Source organism: Pelodiscus sinensis, chromosome 6 (genome assembly GCF_052426305.1).
Source record: "Pelodiscus sinensis isolate ZL-2025 chromosome 6, ASM5242630v1, whole genome shotgun sequence".
Classification (NCBI taxonomy): domain Eukaryota; kingdom Metazoa; phylum Chordata; order Testudines; family Trionychidae; genus Pelodiscus; species Pelodiscus sinensis.
In genome coordinates, this window is record NC_143057.1 from 21,140,432 (window position 1) to 21,162,068 (window position 21,637).

Consider the following 21,637-nt stretch of genomic DNA (forward strand, 5'->3'; position numbering starts at 1 on the left):
CATTGAGCCAACAGTAAGAAAAATGCCAAGAACAAGGGATGAACATGGCTTTCATAGATCTTAAAAAGGCTTTTGATCTTGTCAGCAGAGAGGGTTTTTTTTTAATTGTTAGGGCGTATCTAGACTATGCTACACTTTTGAAATTCCCATGGAATTTGCATATCTTCTTTTGAGCTCACTTTCGAAAGCAGCACTTTCGAAAGTGAAAGTAATTAAGACACTGTTTTGTCGGCGAACCCTTCCGTTTGTCGACAAGCCGCTTTTCCTTAAAAAATGAGATTTACATGGCTTGTCGACAAATGGGTGGATTCGCCGACAAAACTACGTCTTAATTACTTTCATTTTTGAAAGTGTAACTATGTACATGGTTAACTGATGAGCCTGGGCTCATTGGTCAATGTTCACAGTTACATGCAGATTCCCGGTACGCTCAGGGAGCTGGCTTAAAAGCCAGCTCCCCTGCTCTCACTGCTGCCTTTGTATGAAAGGCAGCAACATATGGGTGGGGGGCAGGTGGGAGCTGGTACACATGGGGAGCCAGCTTAAAAGCCATTTCCCTGTGCAGCACCAGCTCTTGGGGAGTTATTTGCGTCCCTGGGTGCAACCGTTGAAATTTTCAGCAGTTACATGTTTACTTCATTAAATGCATTATAGCATCCCTAATACTAAGTAGGTGAGTGTTACAAAAGGATGGGCAGGAAATAGGGAAATGGTCTCTGAACAGTAAGTGGAAAATATTTTGGAGTGGTTGAGAGAAAACTCCAAAGATTTGTATAATTTTGGGGCTTATCCAAAATAACCAAACCTATCATTTTTCAAGTGTCTCCCATCACACTCAGTTACCTCATGGACTCATATTTGTATTTATTTTAATTATGATGGGCTAGTCATTGAGCTCAGAACTTTAGCCCTACAAGAACCAAAAAAGGGAAAGGCATGTGTTTATGTAAAATATAAAGAGAAATAAAAAATGCATTAGCTAAGCTCAAGTTCATGCATCATAATTAAATAAAAAATAAGAGAGTGGGGGAATACAAACAGACCACAAAGGAACTATTATAAAGCTTGGAGTTTGTCTACCATATTTTTTTTCTTTTTAAATCATTAAAAAATATAGGAATGCTGATCTCATATTGATGTGTGTGTTTCTTTTAAAGATGGAAAATACACTTTATCTCACTATTAGTTTAAATCTACCAAGCAAAAGCAAGGTTTGTCACAAGTAGCAATTTTTTATTGAATAACATAGAAATAAAGAAGTAAAACCCACATAAATTGCCAGGATATAAATTATTGCTGTCCCTTATACGTTCCCTCTGATCTCACATGTGGAAAAATACATATTTGCACGGCTCTCTCACTCTGTCTTTCACTTTCTCAAAAAATACATATCCACATAGTAAAATCAAAATGTTCCTCATAAACTATTCTATGTGTTCTACTCACTTTTGATTATAAATCTTTGGTAAGAAGTATCTCTCCCTCCACACACTTTTAAATCATTAGTTCAGCTATTTCTTCTTTGAAAGTCACTGCCTGGGCAAGATCTTTAAGGAACACATTATTGCTATCGTGCTGACTAGAACGTTTCCTCTCTTTTTTTTTAAAGTTACAGTAACTATGAAAATGTCACATCCAAAGTACAATTATAATCATGTCCTATCCATACACTGGAATGAAAAAGAAAGGCAGGGTGGAGTAGGCATATCAGGCAATTGTATTAGCCCTCAGTGACAGATGGTTTTAACAGATGGATGAAAAAAAGAGAGAAATTTAAATAAATAAATTCTCTACTCTTGCTTCAGCACCAAAGCAGTAGAAGTCCTTATTGCTTCCTTTATTTCTTTTTCATTTCTGGTCCTATTGATGCAGCACAGGATTTGAACACCACTCTGGCAGACTTCAAATGGAAATGAAAATTATATCCAACTAAATAGGGAGGGGAAATCTGACACCCCTCCAGTACCTTCATGTGCAAGCAAAATGACATTTAATTTATGGGACAGTTTAATTTTATTATACATTGCATATAATTTCCTGTCTCATTTCTTTAGTGTTCTTGGAATTTATTCAAGGATGTCTTACTTTATCACACATCCTCACCCTTCTGCCCTGACACCCTCTGTTAAACTTGCGGTAAAAGAAATCCCAGAAAGGCAAAAAGCCTAGAGCACCACTTAGCAACTGTTGAAGCCTTAGAAGAAATCCTGCAGGACCAATGAAGATGAAAATGGAAACTGTGTGAAAATTAATATACTATAGAGTCAGTGTCTATAGCCCTTTATTTTTATATGCAAATAGAAAAAGGAACTTGCTTATGAGATGTATCCAAATAATTCATACAGAGTTCTACAGATGCTTACCTCAAACAGAATAAATCTCACATGTTACATGCAATGCTTTCACTCCTTTCTCTTTGGTCACCCGTCCATAATGCCTTCTGATTTCACCACAACTATTTTGGTTATTTTTACAAGAAATTGGAACAGTATCTATATCTGGCAGGCAATAGAGGCTGCGCACACGCAAACGGAAATTCTAACCAGTGTATGCAAAAGGAAATAATAGTGTTTATCTGTTTCTGAGAAATGTAGCACAATTTGGGAATAGTGAATTTTGATATGGTAAAATGCCACTGTATAGAGAAGGAGAAGGAAAGTTCCAGATTGTTTCAGCTTTAGTTCAGGTCATAATGAATCCCAAATTATGGACAAGTTGTTCTGTGAAATAACACCTTGACAATAAAATGATTCACAATCTAATACTACACAGTAAACAGTCTCAGAGGGGCAGCCATGTTAGTCTGTAACTTTAAAAATGAGTAGATCCACAGCACCTTAGAGACTAACAAACATATATATAGTATCTCGAGCTTTTGTGCTGGAGTGGGATTCGGGAGGGGGGGGGGGGGAGGAGAGGAGAAAGGAACCCAGAATTTATAACAGAAAAAGAAGGGAGAGAGAGGGAAAAAAAGTACCTGTCAATTGTAGTGCTGGTACAAATGAGGGTAATTGAGTGGGCGGGAAGTGTCCCTTACTTAGGTTTTGATGTCAATGAGGTGTTAAACGTAAGGAAGGCTGGTTTTATAATGGGACATCCAGTTAATGTCTTTGTCAGGCCAAGGGAAACAGTGTCAAATTTGCATATGAAAGTCAATTCCACACTTACTCTCTGTAATTGGTTTATGAAATTCCTTTCTGCAAGAATGGCTACTTTTAAATCCGTTAATGAGTGCCCAGGCAGGTTCCAATGTCCCCCTACAGGTTTATGTGTGTTACCACTTCTGATATCTGACTTGTGTCCATTTATCCTTTATAGTAGAGATATGGTAAACAAATCATGGTAATTGTGAGTGATCACCTTTTAAAAATGGATATTCTCTACTACGCACACACGACACATGTAAATGCACACTTGAAACAGGTATTAAGAAAATACTTAGGCCCAAATCCTAAATTGGCATTAATCAGCATAACTCAATTGAAGTGAATGGTGGTAAACTAATTTGTCCCAACTAAGGATAGTTTTCAGCTAGTACCACATTTTAAAATGTTCATTTAAACATAGCTTTAGCATCACTACTTAAAGTATAATATTTGCAGCTTGTGTAGAAGTGGACAGATGTTTAAACACCAGCTAATCAAGTCCAGTCATGGGAGACACTGCAATAAACCTATGTACAGAGTTTTCTTTGTCATTCTTGAAAGGAAGGTGACATGTTTGAGTATGGCAGTGCAGCACCATTTGAGGTATTAAACCTGTTCAGCACAACATGATCCCCATAAGAATTCTCTTCTGGATGAGGTTCTCCAGAAGTGAATATGGAACTACTTCACAACAGGTAACTAGATACAGAAACTGTGTTAAGAGTTCAATAGTGCAGACCAAAGAAAAATGCAGCCTCAGGTTTTGTTAAAAACTGAAAACCTCAGGCCTGCTGTTCAGAGATATCAAAATGTATTTGCAACATCACATCTTGACTATATAGGTGAAATCCCTCCTGCTCCAAGGCAAAGACGCAGCAGAACAGACGTTCCCAGCATGACTAACATTGCTTCACAAGCAAGCTTCTACCCAGTCTTCCAACTCCTTCATGTGTGGTTGCATCTCCTAGGGTTAGATAAACCAAACTGTAGCCCAATTCCAGATTAAAACCCAATCTTTTGTTTTAAAACATGAATTTGTTCCAGAGTCCTCTCTCTTGCTCTCTGATATCCACCCAAACCATCTCTAACTTCACTGATAGAGATATAATTGCAGCAATTTCTCTGCTGTGCTTCAGCACCTCAGTGGCAAATATTCCAAACTTTGATATGCAGTGAAATCTTGGCACTTCTGTCACAAGCCGGACAGAGGGAATAATATCTCAAAAGATTTAGGTTGAGACAAGGATTGACCATCACCAATTACCCAAATATAATCTTGCCCATCACTAACTACCCCTTACAAAGCTTTTCCCATTACTAAGTATAGATGGTCTGGAACCTCTAATATTTCACAGTATATCTTTTCATGATCTATTTTCTCTTCTGTGTCTCTCCTTGCTTTGTATTCTCTTTTTCCACTCTAATTCTCACTTTCCATAAAGTCTATTTTCTATCTCCTCCGCCATATTTTCTGTATCATCTTTCTCCCGTCCTGCTCTTTCTATTGTACTCCTTTTTTCCTAGCTTAACCCAGATCACTCTCAACACCTAGGCACCCATTCTTAGAGTCCTGCACGCATACAACAATGTGAATTGGCATCCTGACTGCAGCTGCCAGGCTCAACTCATCATTCAATCCACAATCCAGATTTCACTTTCATCTGCATCTGCACAGCAAGCCTTCTGGAGGGGAGGAGGGAAGGAGCATAGATGAACGGGGGGTGGGGAGGGGGCAGAGAAGAGGCAGGCAGCATTAGGGCAGGGACTAGGAATAAGGGGCAGCATGGGTACTGAGTGAGAGAGTTGAGAGGGGGTGAGGGACAGAGGGAAGGGACCAGATTTGCATTATGTTCTGCTGCCACCAGGCGCTTGTGAGCAATGGCACCCAGTAGCAGCAGCTTCTGTCAGATCACAGTGGGGCTCTGCCTGCTCCAATCCCCATGGTGGGGGGGATGTCCCTGTTGCCCAGGAAATGGCTGGTGCCCAGGTTGCTGCACCCCACAGCATCAGCTCCAGCCCTATGGAGCTGGGCTCCTCCCCTCTTGGAGCAACCAGGCTGTTTTGCTGGAATCTCTCCTCCTCTCCCAGAAATCAGCTGCCTCCCCCATGCATGTTCCCAGCTGCACTAGCTGGCAACACAGAACAGTGGGGTGGGGCAGGCAGCACGTGTCCCCCAGGGGGACCTGGAAGGGGTGCTCACCAGGGAGGAAGGGGTAGGTGGGAAGAAATAGAGGGACTGGGTGGGGCTGTCACTCAGTCCCTTGGACAGAGAGATTTAGAAGCTTCTTGCATCCCTTCCCTGCTGTCAGAGATACCCTCCCTCTCTCCCTAGCGGTTGGGCAGAGGAGGGAGGAGTAGAGCCCTGCACAGGTATCCACTCATCTGTCCACGGATAGGAAGGGCTCTACCCATCTTTGCACCCACATACAGAGTTTGGAAATGTTACCAGATGCCTAAAACTGAATGGACTAAGCCTAGTAGCCAGCAACTGATATGAAAAATGATGCACACTGACTAAGGCAATGGCCATGTGAGACGCCAACTGGTTTTTTTCCACAACTGCTAGCAAAGGGGAAAGTGTTGTGATTCCCACCTGGGTGCTGTCCCTCAGCTCTATTTTAACGACTCCAACTTGTCTACTAGGTTGTGGATACTTTTGAGGGCTGCCTCCACAAGGCTCTCGAGCTACTGAAAGAAAGATGGAACAGTCTCTTTCTCCCTCTCTCTGTTGCCAATTTGACCCAGAGCATCCAGGTTGCAGCAACTGGTGGGCAATCATGACTCTACTCCTGGGTCAACTTCCTGGTTGTTGCTATGGGAATGAATGTTCTGTTCTAGCCTTCTCCCTACCTCTGTTTCTCTGCTGGCCTCTGCTAATACTCACGACCATAGAAGAGTGAAATTGACCTAATTTTTCCTTTTTCTAAATCACTTTCACTGCTGCCAACAGACTGCAGTTTGAGAGAGCAGTTTGAGAAAGCAGCTAATAGCAACAGCAGAGGCAATGCAGCTGTCTGCAGTCTCAGACAGACAGCGTTACACCAGATATTCATGGTTCACATTTGACTGGTTACCGTCACAACCACAAGGGCAAGAGATCTGTTTAAATGAAAGAATATATTATGTAGAACTCTCCTTGAAAAGTTTCTTATTTCCTGTTGATGAGAGGTCTGCTCAAGCATTACACTAATTAATTGGTCCATTACGATAATTATTGATTGACTAATTCATTCAGTTAACACACAGTGTCTGAGCCAACATGTTTATGGCTTAATATATTCTAGGGTCCAGGTTCTCTAGGATGTTTTACTGCATGGCCCTTTTTATTTTCTCTTGCCAGACCTTTGACTTATGCAAAACACATGAAACCATCCAAAAAATTCAACCTCTAATCCTCAAGAGACGAGTGACACCACTGAACTAGCCTAATAGTTTTTATTCCGGACCAAATCTCATTAAATTCAATGGGTGTTTTGCCTGAGTAAGGATTTGCATCCTAAGAACAGAATCACCACTACCTCAGTTCATCTGATTACAGAAGTTCCCACAAATCCTTGCCCTCAGTTAATGGTGGGACAGCAAATGATACACTTGGAAAAGCAAATTGGAAATGTTCACCAAAGCAAGTCTGTACATTAAACTTTACAACAAGATATCAAGAAAATGTCATATTATACACACTTACTAGTGACTTGGCCAGTCACATGAAGAAAATTGTTTATTATGTGTCTATACATCAAACATTCAGATTGAGAGTGTATTAGCTACGTTTTTATAAACCAATACTGTAAAGTTTTGAGTGCATCCCATTTGCATGAATAGAGCCTGCTTTTGTATATACTACTTGTGTAGTTCAGCATTCCAACCCGCCTGGAGTGTTCAAATGCCAGTTTGCACACAAATGAGCGTGCATAGAAAGTATGTGTGTGCAGTTTTAGAGGCCACACAGGAAAATCCATCCTTATAAAGCTATAAATGTAGAAACAGATGGGCAGACATACAAGTGATGGGCATGTGAAGGGAAATTACAGAGTCAACCTTTCTACATTCAGCTATAAACAAAGAATTTAACATTCATTCCACAGGCTAATTGTACTTATGGCCATCCAAGACAGATCAAGTTAAATAATAGAGGAGGAAAGTGCCAGAGAACCTGAAAGGAATGAACTATTGTGCTTGACTAGTTTCCATGTATAAATTAGTGTAGAGGGGAAAAAAAGAAATTCTAGAGACACATGTACTTTATTATAGTTCCTAGTATTATTCCTGCACAACTACCACAATAGCAGGCCAGAGAGCTAAAAACCACTAAAAAAGAAACAAAAAGAGCAAATGCAAATTTGATTAAACATCTTTCTGACAAGAAGTGGCTTGACTTCAAGTTTGGATGAACACTCATGTCAATGGTCGGTCTTAGACATTGTGGTTTGCTTGTGATTGGTTTTTACTTTTAAATGAATAGAAAGGGAAATCTTTGGAACAGAATGCCTGCTCATTTTTGTTTCGCTTAAAAGAGCTGTGTTACAACTTCCTCAGATTGCAAAAGTCAATGAGACAAAATTCCCCAAATAGCTCACCTCAGTCTGGAGAGAGAAAATCTATATTTCAAATAAGTATGGAGTTTGCTTTAACTGTTACAGGTTCAGACGCTGAGCACTGAGTCCCAGTGCAATTAACTGGTTAAATACCTGACCCTGCAGTCCTTCCTCAGGAAAAATACCCCATTGAACTCCAAATGATTTTGCACTGACTTAATTCCAAGGAGCCCTGGAGGACAACCCTTTGCTACATCTTTTTAGAGGATACAAACTGGTCTATGGTGTGAGGAGGCAGGGAGACTAGCACTGCAGCTAGATGGATGCAGGTGTCGCATCTGACATGTGCCAACCTTCCCTAATGGTGCACCCATGCAGACCATGGTGCTAACTTTTTGCAAGACGGAGAAGTTACTTTTTAATTACAGTTCCAAGCTCTGCCTTTACGTATAGCTGAAGTCAAGGGGAGTCTTTAATTAATTTCAATGGGTTTTGCATCAGTCCCTGTAAGAATTTACTGTCTGGTATATTCTGGCAATACACATAGATCAATATATCCCAACACTCCTACATATTAACATCTAAGTCAAAATCCTGTAGTTGTTACTTAATCAAAACTTTCACTGAAACCAAATAAGGGATTTGCCAAGTAAGGGCTGAGAAAAAATGCTCCAACTCAAAAAGAGTTTTGCTTGTTTCATGTCACTGTTCTTAAGACACAAAGAGTTTAATTTTTTTTTTTAAATCTCTGATGGAGGAGAAGGGCAAAAAAAAAAATCACACAAACTGGTATAGTATTAAATATAATGCATAATAGTTGGCAGCAGAATGCACTATTTATTTTCCTGAATTAGAGACTGAGTGCACAATTCACAAGCAGTGGAGTGAAGGAAGTACAAGTAGAGAGAGTAGAGTATTAACATGAGTCAAATCCTACAACTCTGACTCAGTCCTAACATAGGAAAAACTATGGCTTTTCCTTGAGTTAGGGCTGCAGGATCTGGTTCATAATGCATAACAGTTGCCAGGCTAATACACTTTTCATTTGTAAAGGAGAGTATGTTTAAACTTCTCATGCCTCTCTGCAGTAATTTGTGTGGTTTGCATTTCATTTTGTATTTCAAAGAGCCTTTTTTTAACCACAATTATTTTTGCGGAAGGTACTTGTAATTACAATTATTGTGGATACTCGTATTTAATGATCTGTGCATAGATGTTGTAGAGACCTAATAAAAATTCACCACATGCATTTTGAATAGGGATATATTATTTCTGACACTCTCATGGATATCATCATTAACTTTAATGTACAATAACTAGCACAGTTTTTCATTCATATGTATGTGAAGACATAAGCTCAGATTGATCTTAATGGAAATAGACAATGAACTTTGAAATAAAATGATTCTTCAATTATTAAGTATATCGAATATGAACTTTGCACTAGAGTCAAAGTTCATAAATTAATGTTTTAAAAATACAAGTTTTTATATTGCATCATTATTAATTATTATTATTATATTATTATTATAATTAATCTAATCTCCAGGTGAGATTTAGCTGTTGTGCATGTCGAGGACACTCTCCTGTTAAAAGTGTGTGCATTACTGTTCATGTTTTCACTGCAAACTTTTTGGAGAGTAAACGTGCAGATTATACCCATAAAACTAAGTATGAGTCACAACGGAACATTTACTTTCAATCAAACAGCGCAGCAATGGTATTCAGCTGTACAGCATCTTATCAGTCTCACTGGGAGACACAATCAAATAAACAAACATCATCCACCAAACAACCACCATCACAAATTTGGTATCTCTAATGTACACCTGAGATCACCGAACAATACTTTACTTCCAAAACTTAGAGTTAACTTGTCTCTCTAATGACTTACAGTAATTATCAGAGATAATCCAAGCTGGTTGCAGAAGTCTCAGGACATGACGTACCTGGTTTCCTCTGAATTTGCAGAGGAAAAAATAGTTTTTAGAAATAGCAGAAAAACCCAACCCCCCTAGTATATAAAACTCCAGGAACACGACAAGGTTTTACTGTTTGATTTCAACAGAGGAAAAAAAGCTTTTGCCCAAATTCCAAGCACCTACAGTTCACTTCACAGTTCATCTTTCCCCACATTTATATAATCTATGCCAACATTCACCTTTTGATTCTATCTGGAGCCACCTATATGGCAAGAGCCCTCATAGTATCCCAGAGCCTAGCCATCTACCCTGCAGTTTTATAGCCCCACAGCCCAAGCCCTGCGAGTCCAAGTCAGCTGACACGGTCCAGCCCTGGGTGTTCAGTTGCAGTGTAGACATACCCCTAGAACATGTGTTGTGTTGGAGGGGTTGTTACCTGCAGAATCATCTCTTTTCATCTGGGTCTTAAAGATTTTTCTTTAAAAAAGAATCTCTCGACTGCAACAGTTTAGCATTGAAATAAAGAAATAACATTTACCAGGAGCAGAGACGCCAGGAGCAGGGTGCCAGCAGTTGCCCAACGGCAGCATTCCATGCTTGGATCCTTGCCGCAATCTGAATCGGACACTGAATAAGCTGCTAAGTGCTGCTCTGCCTGCTGTCACATCCAGTACTGGTGCTAACACTTCAGTCCTGCCTATCAGCTTCCATCAGCGCTGCTCACATTTCCTGACTAAGGAGTAGGTGGGGGGGGGGGGGGGAGCTGAATGGAATCTCTCTCTGAGCAGGCAGCCAGCCAATCAGGCTCTTGCTAATCAGACATGCAGAATAACAAAGCCAAGGGGTCCAGGGAAAGTATAACAGAAAAAGAAAGACGGGAAGGAATAAGAGAGAGAGAGAGAGAGAGAGAGAGAGGCAAGGCTGAAGTAAATGCTCTGCCTTCAGTTAACTCTGCTGAAGAGATCTAGATCTAGTCCTTTATTTGCCACAAGCTGTTTGTAGTTGTTGCTAGTACAGTAGCGTTTTTCGTAACTGTGCATTGTTTCATTCAGGAGGGAGACTTAATCTGGGTCAATATATAACATATGCCATAAAGGGCACTAATCATAAAAGAGAGAAATTGGCCAAAGGAAAATACATTCTACTTAAAAAAGGTTCTCCTCTATTCCTTAAGGGAGGGGTGGGGAACTTTTTTTTTTTTTTTTTTTTTTTAGTCGGGAGCCACTGACCCACAGAAAAATCAGTTGGGGGCCACACACAAGTGAAAGTCCAAAAAAACCCAAAAACCAACAACCCAAATCCCCCTCTCTGATATGGCCCCCAACTAAGAAGGAGAAAGACACTCCCCATATTCCCCTTGCATACTAGAGCCTAGGGGAGCCCAGCCTAGTAGATTTTCTGTGCTCCAGCCCCACAACGGGGCAGCGGGGTGGGACTGAGCCTCAGGGACCAGATCCAGGCAAGCCAGGGGAGGGGCCTGAGGTTCCCCACCCCTGCCTTAAGGGAACATGAACTGTGTAAATCTGTTCATCCCAGACACAAAGTAGCATCTCTCCCCTCCCATCACCTCTGGTCATTCATATATGACTGCATGGTAAAGGTGCTGGTCTGTAAAACAAAGAATGAAGAAGAATTTTCTCCTCCTTACCATTGCGGATGAGTTCCACCACTTTCCCTATACACACCTAGGGGCAGGCAGCGGGCTGCAAAGGACTGCATGCTCCTTGCCTGGCCTTCTCAACCTGGGGCTCACTCAACAGCTTGTGCACATGGAGCACCAGTCCGGAGCACTCAGTCCCATGACACTTTCACACAGGAACCCTTTGCTCCTTCTCACAAGGTTCTTGGTCAGGCCTGCCTTACTCCAGCCTCCGTGGTAGGACACCTTTCCATGATAAGCCATCTCTAAGGAGACTGGGGTCATGGAAACACACAGTAGCGCTGCACAGTCAAGCACAGGAAACTGATCCCCTGCATGGGAACTTACCAGGGGGAGAAAGAAGAGGGTACCCCAGTACCACTCTCTCTGGAAAGTGGCCTCTGCTGCTCACACACACCTTCCACAGCACCCCGCCTCTCCTCCAGTGGGCAGGGATCGAAATTCTCTCTTCAGTACAGGCAGTCCCCGGGTTACATACAAGACAGGGACTGTAGGTTTGTTCTTAAGTTGAATTTGTATGTAAGTCGGAACTGGCGTCCAGATTCAGCCACTGCTGAAATTGACCAGCGGCTGACTACAGGAAGTCCGAGGCAGAGTTGCTCTGCCCCAGGCTTCCTGGAATCAGCCGCTAATCAGTTTCAACAGGCTGAATCTGGACGCCAGTTCCGGCTTACATACAGATTCAACTTAAGAACCCCAGGTGTCCCCAAGTCAGCTGCTGCTGAAACTGATCAGCGGCTGATTCCAGCAAGCTTCCTGTAGTCAGCTGCTGGTCAGTTTCAGCAGCAGCTGACTTGGGGACGCCTGGGGCAGAGCAGCTGGGGTGCTGTCGGGTTGGTCCAGTAGCGCCGCTCCAACCCAGCAGCACCCCAGCTGCTCTACCCCAGGTGTCGGCGAGAAAAGCCTGGTCTTCTGGGGGGGGACGCACTAGCTGAGCCCCCCCCCCCCCCCAGCAGACCAGGGAGATGTGGAGCAAAGCCTCGGAGGACATGGGCAGCGGGACAGCCCAGACGCGCCACGGGCAGCGGGACTGTGGCACGTTTGGGCTGTCCCGCTGCCCGTGTCCTCCGAGGCTTTGCTCCGCGTCTCCCTGGTCTGCTGGGGGGCCCTCCCCCCAGCAGACCAGGGAGACGCAGGCGGTGGACTGCCGAGATGCACCGCAGTCCCGCTGCCCACATCCTCCGTGGCTTTGCTCCACGTCTCCCTGGTCTGCTGGGGGCGTCCCCGCCCAGCAGACCAGGGAGATGCGGAGCAAAGCTGCGAAGGACGCGGGCAGCGGGACCATGGCGCATCTGGGCTGTCCCGTCGCCCGTGTCCTCCGCGGCTTTGCTCCGTGTCTCCCTGGTCTGCTGCCCCCCCCCCCCCCCCAGCAGACCAGGGAGATGCGAAGCAGCTTTTCTTGCCCCAGAGGACGCGGGCGGCGGGACCGCGGCGCGTCTGAGCGGTCCCGCCACCCGCATCCTCCAGGGTGAGAAAAGCCCCGTTCGTAACTGCAGATCCGATGTAAGACGGATTCGCGGAAGTCGGGGACTGCCTGTACACTGCCAGTGCCAGACCCAGCACATGCCAGACACAGTAGGAAGCTGAGCCTCCCAGTCCCCCACCCCACCTGTAGGCTCCTGGCCTGGCTGGCACTTTCCCATTCATGCTTGTTCCCAGGCTATGGGGGATAGCAAGGCTCCCTTGGGACATCTGTGCCCCTACAGGAAAGTGCTGACTGTCTAAGCAACAGATGGCCTTGCTCGAAGCACATCGCCATCATCTAAACCGAGACCTCGGTGTCCACTCCAAGATTAGGGCTAGGCTTCATGCACAGTGGCTCCTGGGATGACTGCCCTTGTCACTTCTCATCACAGCTGGGCCAGCTGTGTGTGTGCCGTGCCCACCACCTCCCATGCCATCAGCATGGCCCCATATCATCTGCAGATGGAGCTGAACCCGCAAGGATCTGCTGCAGGAACACATAGACTACCTCCACTCCCTCATCTGGAGTGCTGATGAGGAGCACCAGGAGTGGGCCACTGACCTTTAGGAGCGCTGGGCTGACTGGGAGCTGAGGAAAGCCATACGGGAGCAGCTGTCATGCCAGCATAAGGCTACGTGCTCCCTCAATTACATCTGTCATGGAGCGCATGGTCGGATGCATGGAGTGGTGCACTAGCCACTACCTCACACCCTTCCCCACCAACTCCCTGCCTAACTTCCTGCCCCCATCCCCCAACAACTCCCAGCACATGCACCCACTCCTGCACCTGCTTCCCACCCCCAAGGGACTGCTGGGGCCCGCAAACATGTAGCAGTGAAGCCTCCCGGGCAGCCAAAGCCTCCCGAGGTACCTGAGGCAGGCGCCAGTCCCAAACCCATCCCTGAGCCCTTCTACACCCTCCTCTTTCCCTCACCCCTCATTCCAGATTCTTTTCCCAGGCCTTCCTCTGTTGTCTATGCCCCCAAATAAAAAATGACAGTTGCTTTTTCAAAACTAAAAAGGCTTTTTTACTTGGTCTGCAGGGGAGGGGGACAGGTGGAAAGGGAAGGCAGGGGATGGGAGGGGTGGGAGAGGAAAGACACACAGGGGCAATATAAGGCTGCTTGTGGGGAGGCCCGAGGGAGAGTCTCACAGGTGGCATTGGCTGAAACTCTCCCTCAAGGCCTCCCAGAGGAGCACAGCCCCCTGATGTGCTCACCAAATGGCAGCAGTATCTGGCTGCTCATATGCCGCTCAGCCTCTGCCCCCCACCTGGCAGGAAAGTCTTCCCCTTGCTCTCACATGCTGCTGCCACGTAAGGGATGTTTCTATCGCGGAGGTCCAGGGAGGTAAGGAGACTCCTGAACCTTCCTTTTAGGCAGTTGAAGGCACACTCGACTGCCATGTGGCACCTGATGAGCCTGGCATTGAAGTTCTCCTTGGTGGGGTCCAGGCTGTCAGTATAGGGCTTTATCAGCCAGGGAAGAGGGGATAGGTTGCATCACCCAGGATGCACACGGGCATGTCCATGTCCCCGACCGTGATGTTGAGGTCATAGAAAAAGTGCTGGTGTGTTTCCTGCGGAACGAGTTCCAGAATACATGGGTGTTGTGCACCTTCCCAGACTATGCAATGTAAAAATCCATGAACCGGCCCTTGGGGTCAATTAGGGCCTGCAGCACTATCAAAAAGTGACCATTTCTATTAATGTATTTGGATGCACAGTGACTGGGAGCCAGGATGGGGATGTGGGTGCTGTTAATGGCCCCCTGAAGTTGGGGAAGTCTGTGGTTAGCAACGCTAGTGACAATGGGGGTCGATGATCTTCTGCAGTAGGATGGTGTTGATGGCATTGACCACCTATAGAATCATAGAAATGTAGAATCATAGGACTGGAAGAGACTTCAAGAGATCACTGAGTCCAGCCCCCTGTCCAAAGCAGGACCAACCCCAACTAAGCCATCCCAGCCAGGGTTTTGTCAAGCTGGGACTGAAAAACCTCTAGGGATGGAGATTCCACCACCTCCCTCGGGAACCCATTTCAGTGTTTCACCACCCTCCTAGTAATATAGTCAAACCTGCATGAGCACGGCCCCAACCATGGATTTCTCCACACCACACTCATTCCCCGTGGAGCAGTAGCTGTCTGGTATGGCGAGCTTCCAGAGTGCAATGGCGGCACACTTCTGCAGCGGGATGTGGGTGTCCTGTCACCCAAGGGCAGGAGCGAGCCATTCGCAGAGCTCCAGGAAGGTGGCCTTGGTCATTCCATTGCTGCAGGACAATGCGGTCCCACCAGTCTGAACTGGTTTCTTTCCTCCAGAAGCAGCATTCCCCGATGTGCAGGGGATGGAAGGGAATTTGTGCATCATAAGCACCAGGCCTGGGCTGGTTGTCATAGTCCTGAAGCATCACGTGGGTAATGTGGATGAACTGTGCCTTGAAGTGAAGCATGAGGCCCAAGAGCCTGTCACTGCTGTTCAGCAGCTCTGGCTCCATGTAGTCAGGGCTGTGGCGTCTGGAAGGGCAAGCACAGCACGCCGCGTGAGTTTGGTGTCCTGCGAGGGGGTGGGCAGTGGAAAAGTGGTGCTTAAGAATGAGTCCATAGAAAGAAGCGTGTTTCAGCATGAGTCTCAGGTAGCCTCAGCAAGCAGCTACAGGAAGTGGTTGCTTTCCTGGTGCCTTTCCTGGAGTGCTTCTGGGGGCTTTAAGTGCGATACAGGCTACAATCAGTGTGGATGAGCTATTTCAAAATAATTCTGAGCTCTTTCCATGGTGTTTTGTAATGTGGATGCGCTATTCTGAAATAGGTATTTTGGGAGTTATTATTTCAAAATAATTTCCTAGTGTAGACATGCCCTGAGACTGGCTGAGTGAAGAGACTGTACTGGGAGCTGGAGGATGTGTGGGGAAGACTGGCTGGGCAAAGAGACTAGTAATAGAATGAGGAGTCCACAGGGTCAAGACTAGGACTTGGGCAAGGAATGGAGGAGACTGGGGCTGGCTAGGATCAGAGAATAGGACTGGGATGCAAAGGTGAGACATTGACAGGTGAAGAGGACAGGGCAAATGTGGTAAAACTTCAGGGAAAGGTGCAAAATCTAAAGCTTCTTGCACTGCCAAGTGGGTGTCACTATATGGAATTTCTGTTATTTCAGTTTGCTTTAAAAAAAAATATCTAAGGGTACATCTACCCAGCAGCCTAAACTTGAAAAAAGATACGCAATTTGTGCTACGCAAATAATGTGCTATTTTGAGATATCCCTTAACCGTTGTGAAATGAGGGTTACTGGGATGCCAAAATAGCGTGCCCATTATTTCAAAAAATATTTCAAAACAACAGGCAGCTTGTATAGAGGTGGGGTAGCTATTTAGGGATAACCATGCAGTATAGATGTACCCTAAGAAATTATGTAAAATTAAAAACACTGTGACAAAAGAATATTAAGATTGCAAAACCAAAAGTGCTCAAACATGAGGAAATGCCAAAACCTAGATAGCATGCACAACCTTAATTTGACCATCTCGTGCCTATGAATTATATTACAATATAATAGCATACACAGCAGGGGATTGAATTAAGGATGCTTGTGCAACCCTCAGTTTTGTAATTTCCTAACACTGTCATGATGAATACATTGGATTGCTGTACAGTTTATATATTTTTAGTTTTCAAAACCAAACTGCTAAATTCCTGACTACCTGAATTGTAAGGGACATACCAATGAGAAATGGGGACACCCTTTAAAATGTCAGTTCCTTTTTCTGACTGAAGCCAAAACACAATTATATTCACTTATCTGTTATCACAGTTAAAGTGGAAAAGCGGTACTGATGCTACACATGCCCATTCCAGACATACTGACTCTTAAAATGCCTTGATCAACTTCGGAAAAGGTAAGTTGTTGTGGTTATTTTTTGTAAGCAAGACTTTCAAAAGGTAAGTTATTCAACCTGTAAAACCAGTGTAACTAGAACCTACACATGCAGAATTTATAGCTCCATCATTGTTCTGTGCATGGAACTCCCATTGACTTCAGTGGGAATTTTGCATGCAAAATCATGGCATAAAAAGTATATTAGCAGCAACTGAATGGTGTTGTCTCTAATCCTCAGATGCCTAAAAAATGTGATTTGGCTGCAAAGTGTTCTTTTTTTGTTCAAGATTGATATTTAAATCAATAGCAGAGTTTTTAAGACTTTCATAATGAAACAGAGAATGGTGCAAAACTCACATGACTTTGGATTTTGTTGCACATTTACAACTCAGACCATGTTCAGGAATTTAGGTCCATTTTGATTCCAAAATAAAGTCATGCAAAACCCATGGTTTTGACGTGAAGCCAGGTGAAATGTCACAGTTTTGAAAGTTTGGCTTTGAATGCAGTTGAACCAAGAACTCAAAGTGAACCTCAGGGACTGGAAAACTCACATGAATCAAATCCAAAGAAAAGGTCCATGCATTGCAAAAGCATTACATTTCATAGACATTTCAGCCCAATCCTGAATCCACATCACTCAAAGACAAAAAAAATCCCATTAATTCTATGGGAGCAGAATTGGACTCCAAATCACGACTGCATGGCATCCACGCACAAGGTCTGAGAATGGCCACTTCTGGTGTCCATATTGACTATTAACTATGTTCCTTTTTCAGGTGTTTAAAACAGACTGTATCAGTTTGTAAGCAGCATTGCACAGCAATGGCAGCTTATGTGAAAGGCGAGCAGAAATGAAGGAGAATGTCAGAACTGTCCGAAGCTTCAGTCCAGATTTAACAATGCTTAATTTAAAAAACAACTGGCCCAGGAAGGAGAAAGCTGGTAACATCAATATGCTTTATAGCAGGAAAGAGTGAACTGATCTGTGGAGTTGATCTCCTTGGGGAGAGTATGTTACAGTTTTCACTCAGAAGCCACCTGTCTGTTCCTAGAGGCAGAACCTCCTTTTTTCCCCCCATAAGGACTGCAGCAACCAATATTTTTTATTTTATTTTTCAGTTAATGCTTAGATTGCCATGTAAGTCTGGATTTGTTTCTGGGATGTTGGACACTTATATAAGCATGGTAAGTGAAAGAGGAGCCAATGCTTATAAAGGAACTTGAGACAGGATATGTGTGTGTGTGCGTGCACGCGCACTTGAGACAGGGTGTGTGTGTGTGTGTGTGTGCATGTGGACCACAATCTCCATGAAGGATAAATGATGCATAGCCCCAGTTCAAGCACTCCATACTGGAAGAAATGTCTCCCCATGGAATAAACACACCATTGCTCTGAACTATGAATGCATGCTTGCTCATATCTGTAAGGATAAGCTCTAGAGGTAAAAGGGTAGTTCAGTCTTCAGACCCACTTGGTCCTTGGCCTTTATGCTAAGAATTACTGCCAAATAATACCTGCAACCTGCAATGAGGAAGCCTGGGGACTGGATTGAGACTGTCTAGTTCAAGTATTTTTATGGCTCCCATCAGCATAGCATCTGAGCACCTTAATATATTTATCCTTTCTACCCCACATGAGGTACAGACAAAAGAACACAGCAATGTATGTATCTATGTTCAACTCATTTTGTTAAACTGACTAGAGTTCAAGCTGATGGTAAATCTTTAAATCATATGACACATTCTATCCCAACAATGAAGAACTGCATCTTCTTTACCCTCAGAAATGTTGAGATTATTTGAGAAAATGGTTGGTGTCTCGTCTTCTCTGAGACTGGATTGCAGTGGTGAGCAACCTCATCAGAGTTACATATGTGGCCCATGAGACATTTTGTTTACTGTTGCCAGCATGTAGGTTTGCCAGTTTCTGCCGGGTTTGGTCCACCTAGTTTTCCTTCTACTGGTATTACTAAAATAAAGCAAGGGCACGTGAAGTGAGGTGCGTGCTGATTATACACAACAGTGACTGTGGAAACCGTGCACTCCCTCTGCATCCAAACAAAGTATTGCTACAGTTCGATTGGCACATCCCACCAATTTTATCTATGAAAGTGCAGTTAGTGAAACTACCCTATCCCAGGAGACCATCTTAGTTATGACAGTCTTGTGGTCCATGGAGATGAAGGAGGGCTACTCATGAGGTCCACTCAATAGCCTTGGTTGCCCATCATTGCTTTACTACATTGATTGAATTGGTGAGGTTGGCAGGCTACTGCATGTATTATAAGCCACCAGAACTACTATTTTGCAAATGGCTTTGGCCATTTTTGAATGGTTCTGAGGATATCCTACAATAAGGCAGATATCAAGAAAAAGTTAAGGGAGTCAGTGGCACATCAAGAAGATGACTTGTAGGAAGTGGCTGTTTGTATTGTCTATCTTACAACCCTGTCCAGCAGTCGCAGTTATTGAACTTTCGATAGCAGAAATATACCTCCCCTCAGAAAGAGAGAGAGAGAGAGAGAGAGAGAGAGAGAGAGAGAGAAATGAATGTTAAAATAGTTAATAAAACTTGCACTGCACTCTTCACAATAGTGTTATATTCATAGTTTTCCACTGGTAGGGTGTGGGAGTTAATGGCTTCGCCAAACATCTTGAGCTAGCATGCTTCAGATCTGAGTCACAACATCAAAACAGGGTAATTCTGCAACAGAAAATACAAAACTGCTTTTCCATCCTTTTGAGGAGAAGGATCTCAGGTACAATTGACAAGCAGATCTCCATCATTGAACTTAGGCATGACTATTTTATCAGGTTTATCCCAACTTGGCCTTTCATTGCACAAACACCATTCTTCCTTACATCCCCGTAACACCTCTCCCTCCTTGTTGTGAACCTCCCATCTTTCTTCTGGTCAGACTTTTAGCTCAGTTTCAATGCCAGTACATCAATTAACACAATGCAATGCCACAACATCAGATAGCTGTCTTGGGCTCCGTACGAATGATCATGACACTTCTGGAGACAGAACTAAAGATGGAGCATTAAAGATTACCTGACTGCTTTTTTCCCCAATCATTCCCCTTCCTCCATATCTAGTTAGTCACATGGGGGAAAGTCTAGTCATCAGCTTGTCAAAAGCTATGTATTGCCCACTTAATGGTGCTGGTTATAGACAACTGAAATTGGAGTTACTAAAAGTAATTAGTTTTGTAACCCTAACAAAAGTGCATTGATTCCTAAAGCTAAACACATCATCTTACTGTCTTCAGCCTCCTCTTCCTGCCATCCATTGTACTACAGCATATTTTACAATTCCAGAAACACTTGCTTCCTATTTTAGATACTTATGGGCCTCCTCAATATCATAGTATCTGAGCATCTTTTTAATGTATTTATCCTCAGAACAGTCCTATGAGGTAAGTGAATACTAATTTCCCCCACTTTACAAATAAGGAACTAAGATACAGAAAGAGACTAAATGACTGGCCCAAACACACACAAGAATCTATGGTGGGATTGGGAACTAACACCAGTCTCCCAAGCAATCTAACCACACAGTACTTACTTTCATGCATAGTCCCAGTTAAGGGACTAGGACTACTGATTATATTAAGCTCGCCTCTGTGGACAAGGTAAGATTTTACCTTTAAGGTAGCTCTTTAGGGCAGGGAATGTCTCACTCTATTCTGTAAAGTGCTAGGCATACTTATGGCATTATATAAATAATAATACGAAAAGGATTTAAGGCCCTAATCCTGCAGGGAGTACTATTCACACAGACCCCTGTGCAGTGCTGCCAACTCTTATGATTTTGACCTTATTGTTTGTGCCTATGTGGAGCTCATCACAAGAAAAGGCCACATTTCTTTCTCCCCACTTCCCTCTGGTGAGCTTTCAAATGAGTTTGGCTCTAGTTCGGACTTTGAAAGTTATAATACCTGACTGATTTAAAAAAAATACACATTTGAACCTTCTCTGCAAGGATATACATTCCCATCACCCCCACAGAAGTTTGCAATGTCTACATAATTTTTGTGTGCTCTTTTGTTTTTCACAAACAATACTTTTTATTAAAACAAACAAAAACAAAGCTAAACACACATGGGCAACACTCAAATCAGATGAAACTGCCAAAAGTAACAATTTAAAATTTGGAATAAATTAAGAGAAAATTAGGTTTTAAAGTTGAGAAGGGCTTAAGTTGTGCATTTTGGATCTGGTGCTTGGCCCAATGTAAAGGAGGCCATTTGCAATATTCTGGTCTGCAGAGCAGCTAGATTCAGATTTCAAATGCTTCCAAAATCTAGGGGAGGGGCGTACTCAAGTTTATGATTTGGGTCCATTTCTAGTGCTTACAATTAGGAAGAATGTCTGGACAGTATGAGGCAGACTTTGAAATGATGTGGAAGAATTTTTGAATAGAGAACATTCTAAAAAAAACCTTTTGTCATTAACATCTTTCATATGTCACAGTATCGTGAAGTCCTTCTGCAAATGGAACTCCCTAGACACCTAATGAGCATTCCACCTATGGAGGACTGGCAGAACTGAACATCAAATTAGTAATATTAGTGCACATTAGCATTTGAAATAAAAAGCATTACAGATTACAGCATGGCACATTTAAAAAGCTGGAAACATTATGGCTTCTCTGATTTGAAGATAATGATTAGGATTTAGTATGGGCAGAAATGCCTTCCCACCTCCAAATTTAAGTCAAAGCACATTTATAAATGTATTTTTTTTTAAAGAAAACAACTGTCATAAAACATGAAGGTAAGTGGTAGAAAGTTGGAGCAGCACCAGGCTCAAACTTCTGCAACACATGCACATGAATGGAAAAGGTATTTGGTGAAATATTTGAAACATATGGTTTTGTTTGTGTTTCTTGCAAATGTTTGAGAACAGTGAACAATTCCTACCTGTATACAATCATGGCCATGAATGCACTATTATGTTGTAACAAAAATGTATTTATAAGCAACCAGTAAAATACTGGAAGAAATCATAATGTTAATAACTAAG

The 21,637-nt window shown here is 43.4% G+C and overlaps 1 protein-coding gene across 12 annotated transcripts in view; it reads right to left on the reverse strand.

The window, feature by feature from the left end:
• The window catches only part of ADAMTSL1 (ADAMTS like 1), a 708,340-nt gene that overhangs the window by 282,763 nt on the left and 403,940 nt on the right, over positions 1 to 21,637 (reverse strand). The window contains exon 1 of one of the 12 annotated variants that reach the window (XM_075931517.2): positions 10,142 to 10,336. The exons of the other annotated variants lie outside the window; for them this stretch is intronic. Within the exon in view, the coding sequence (XP_075787632.2) occupies positions 10,142 to 10,198 (57 nt within the window). The 5' untranslated portion in view covers positions 10,199 to 10,336. Of the gene's footprint in view, positions 1 to 10,141; positions 10,337 to 21,637 lie in introns of those variants that run through there. 12 annotated transcript variants of the gene reach the window in all.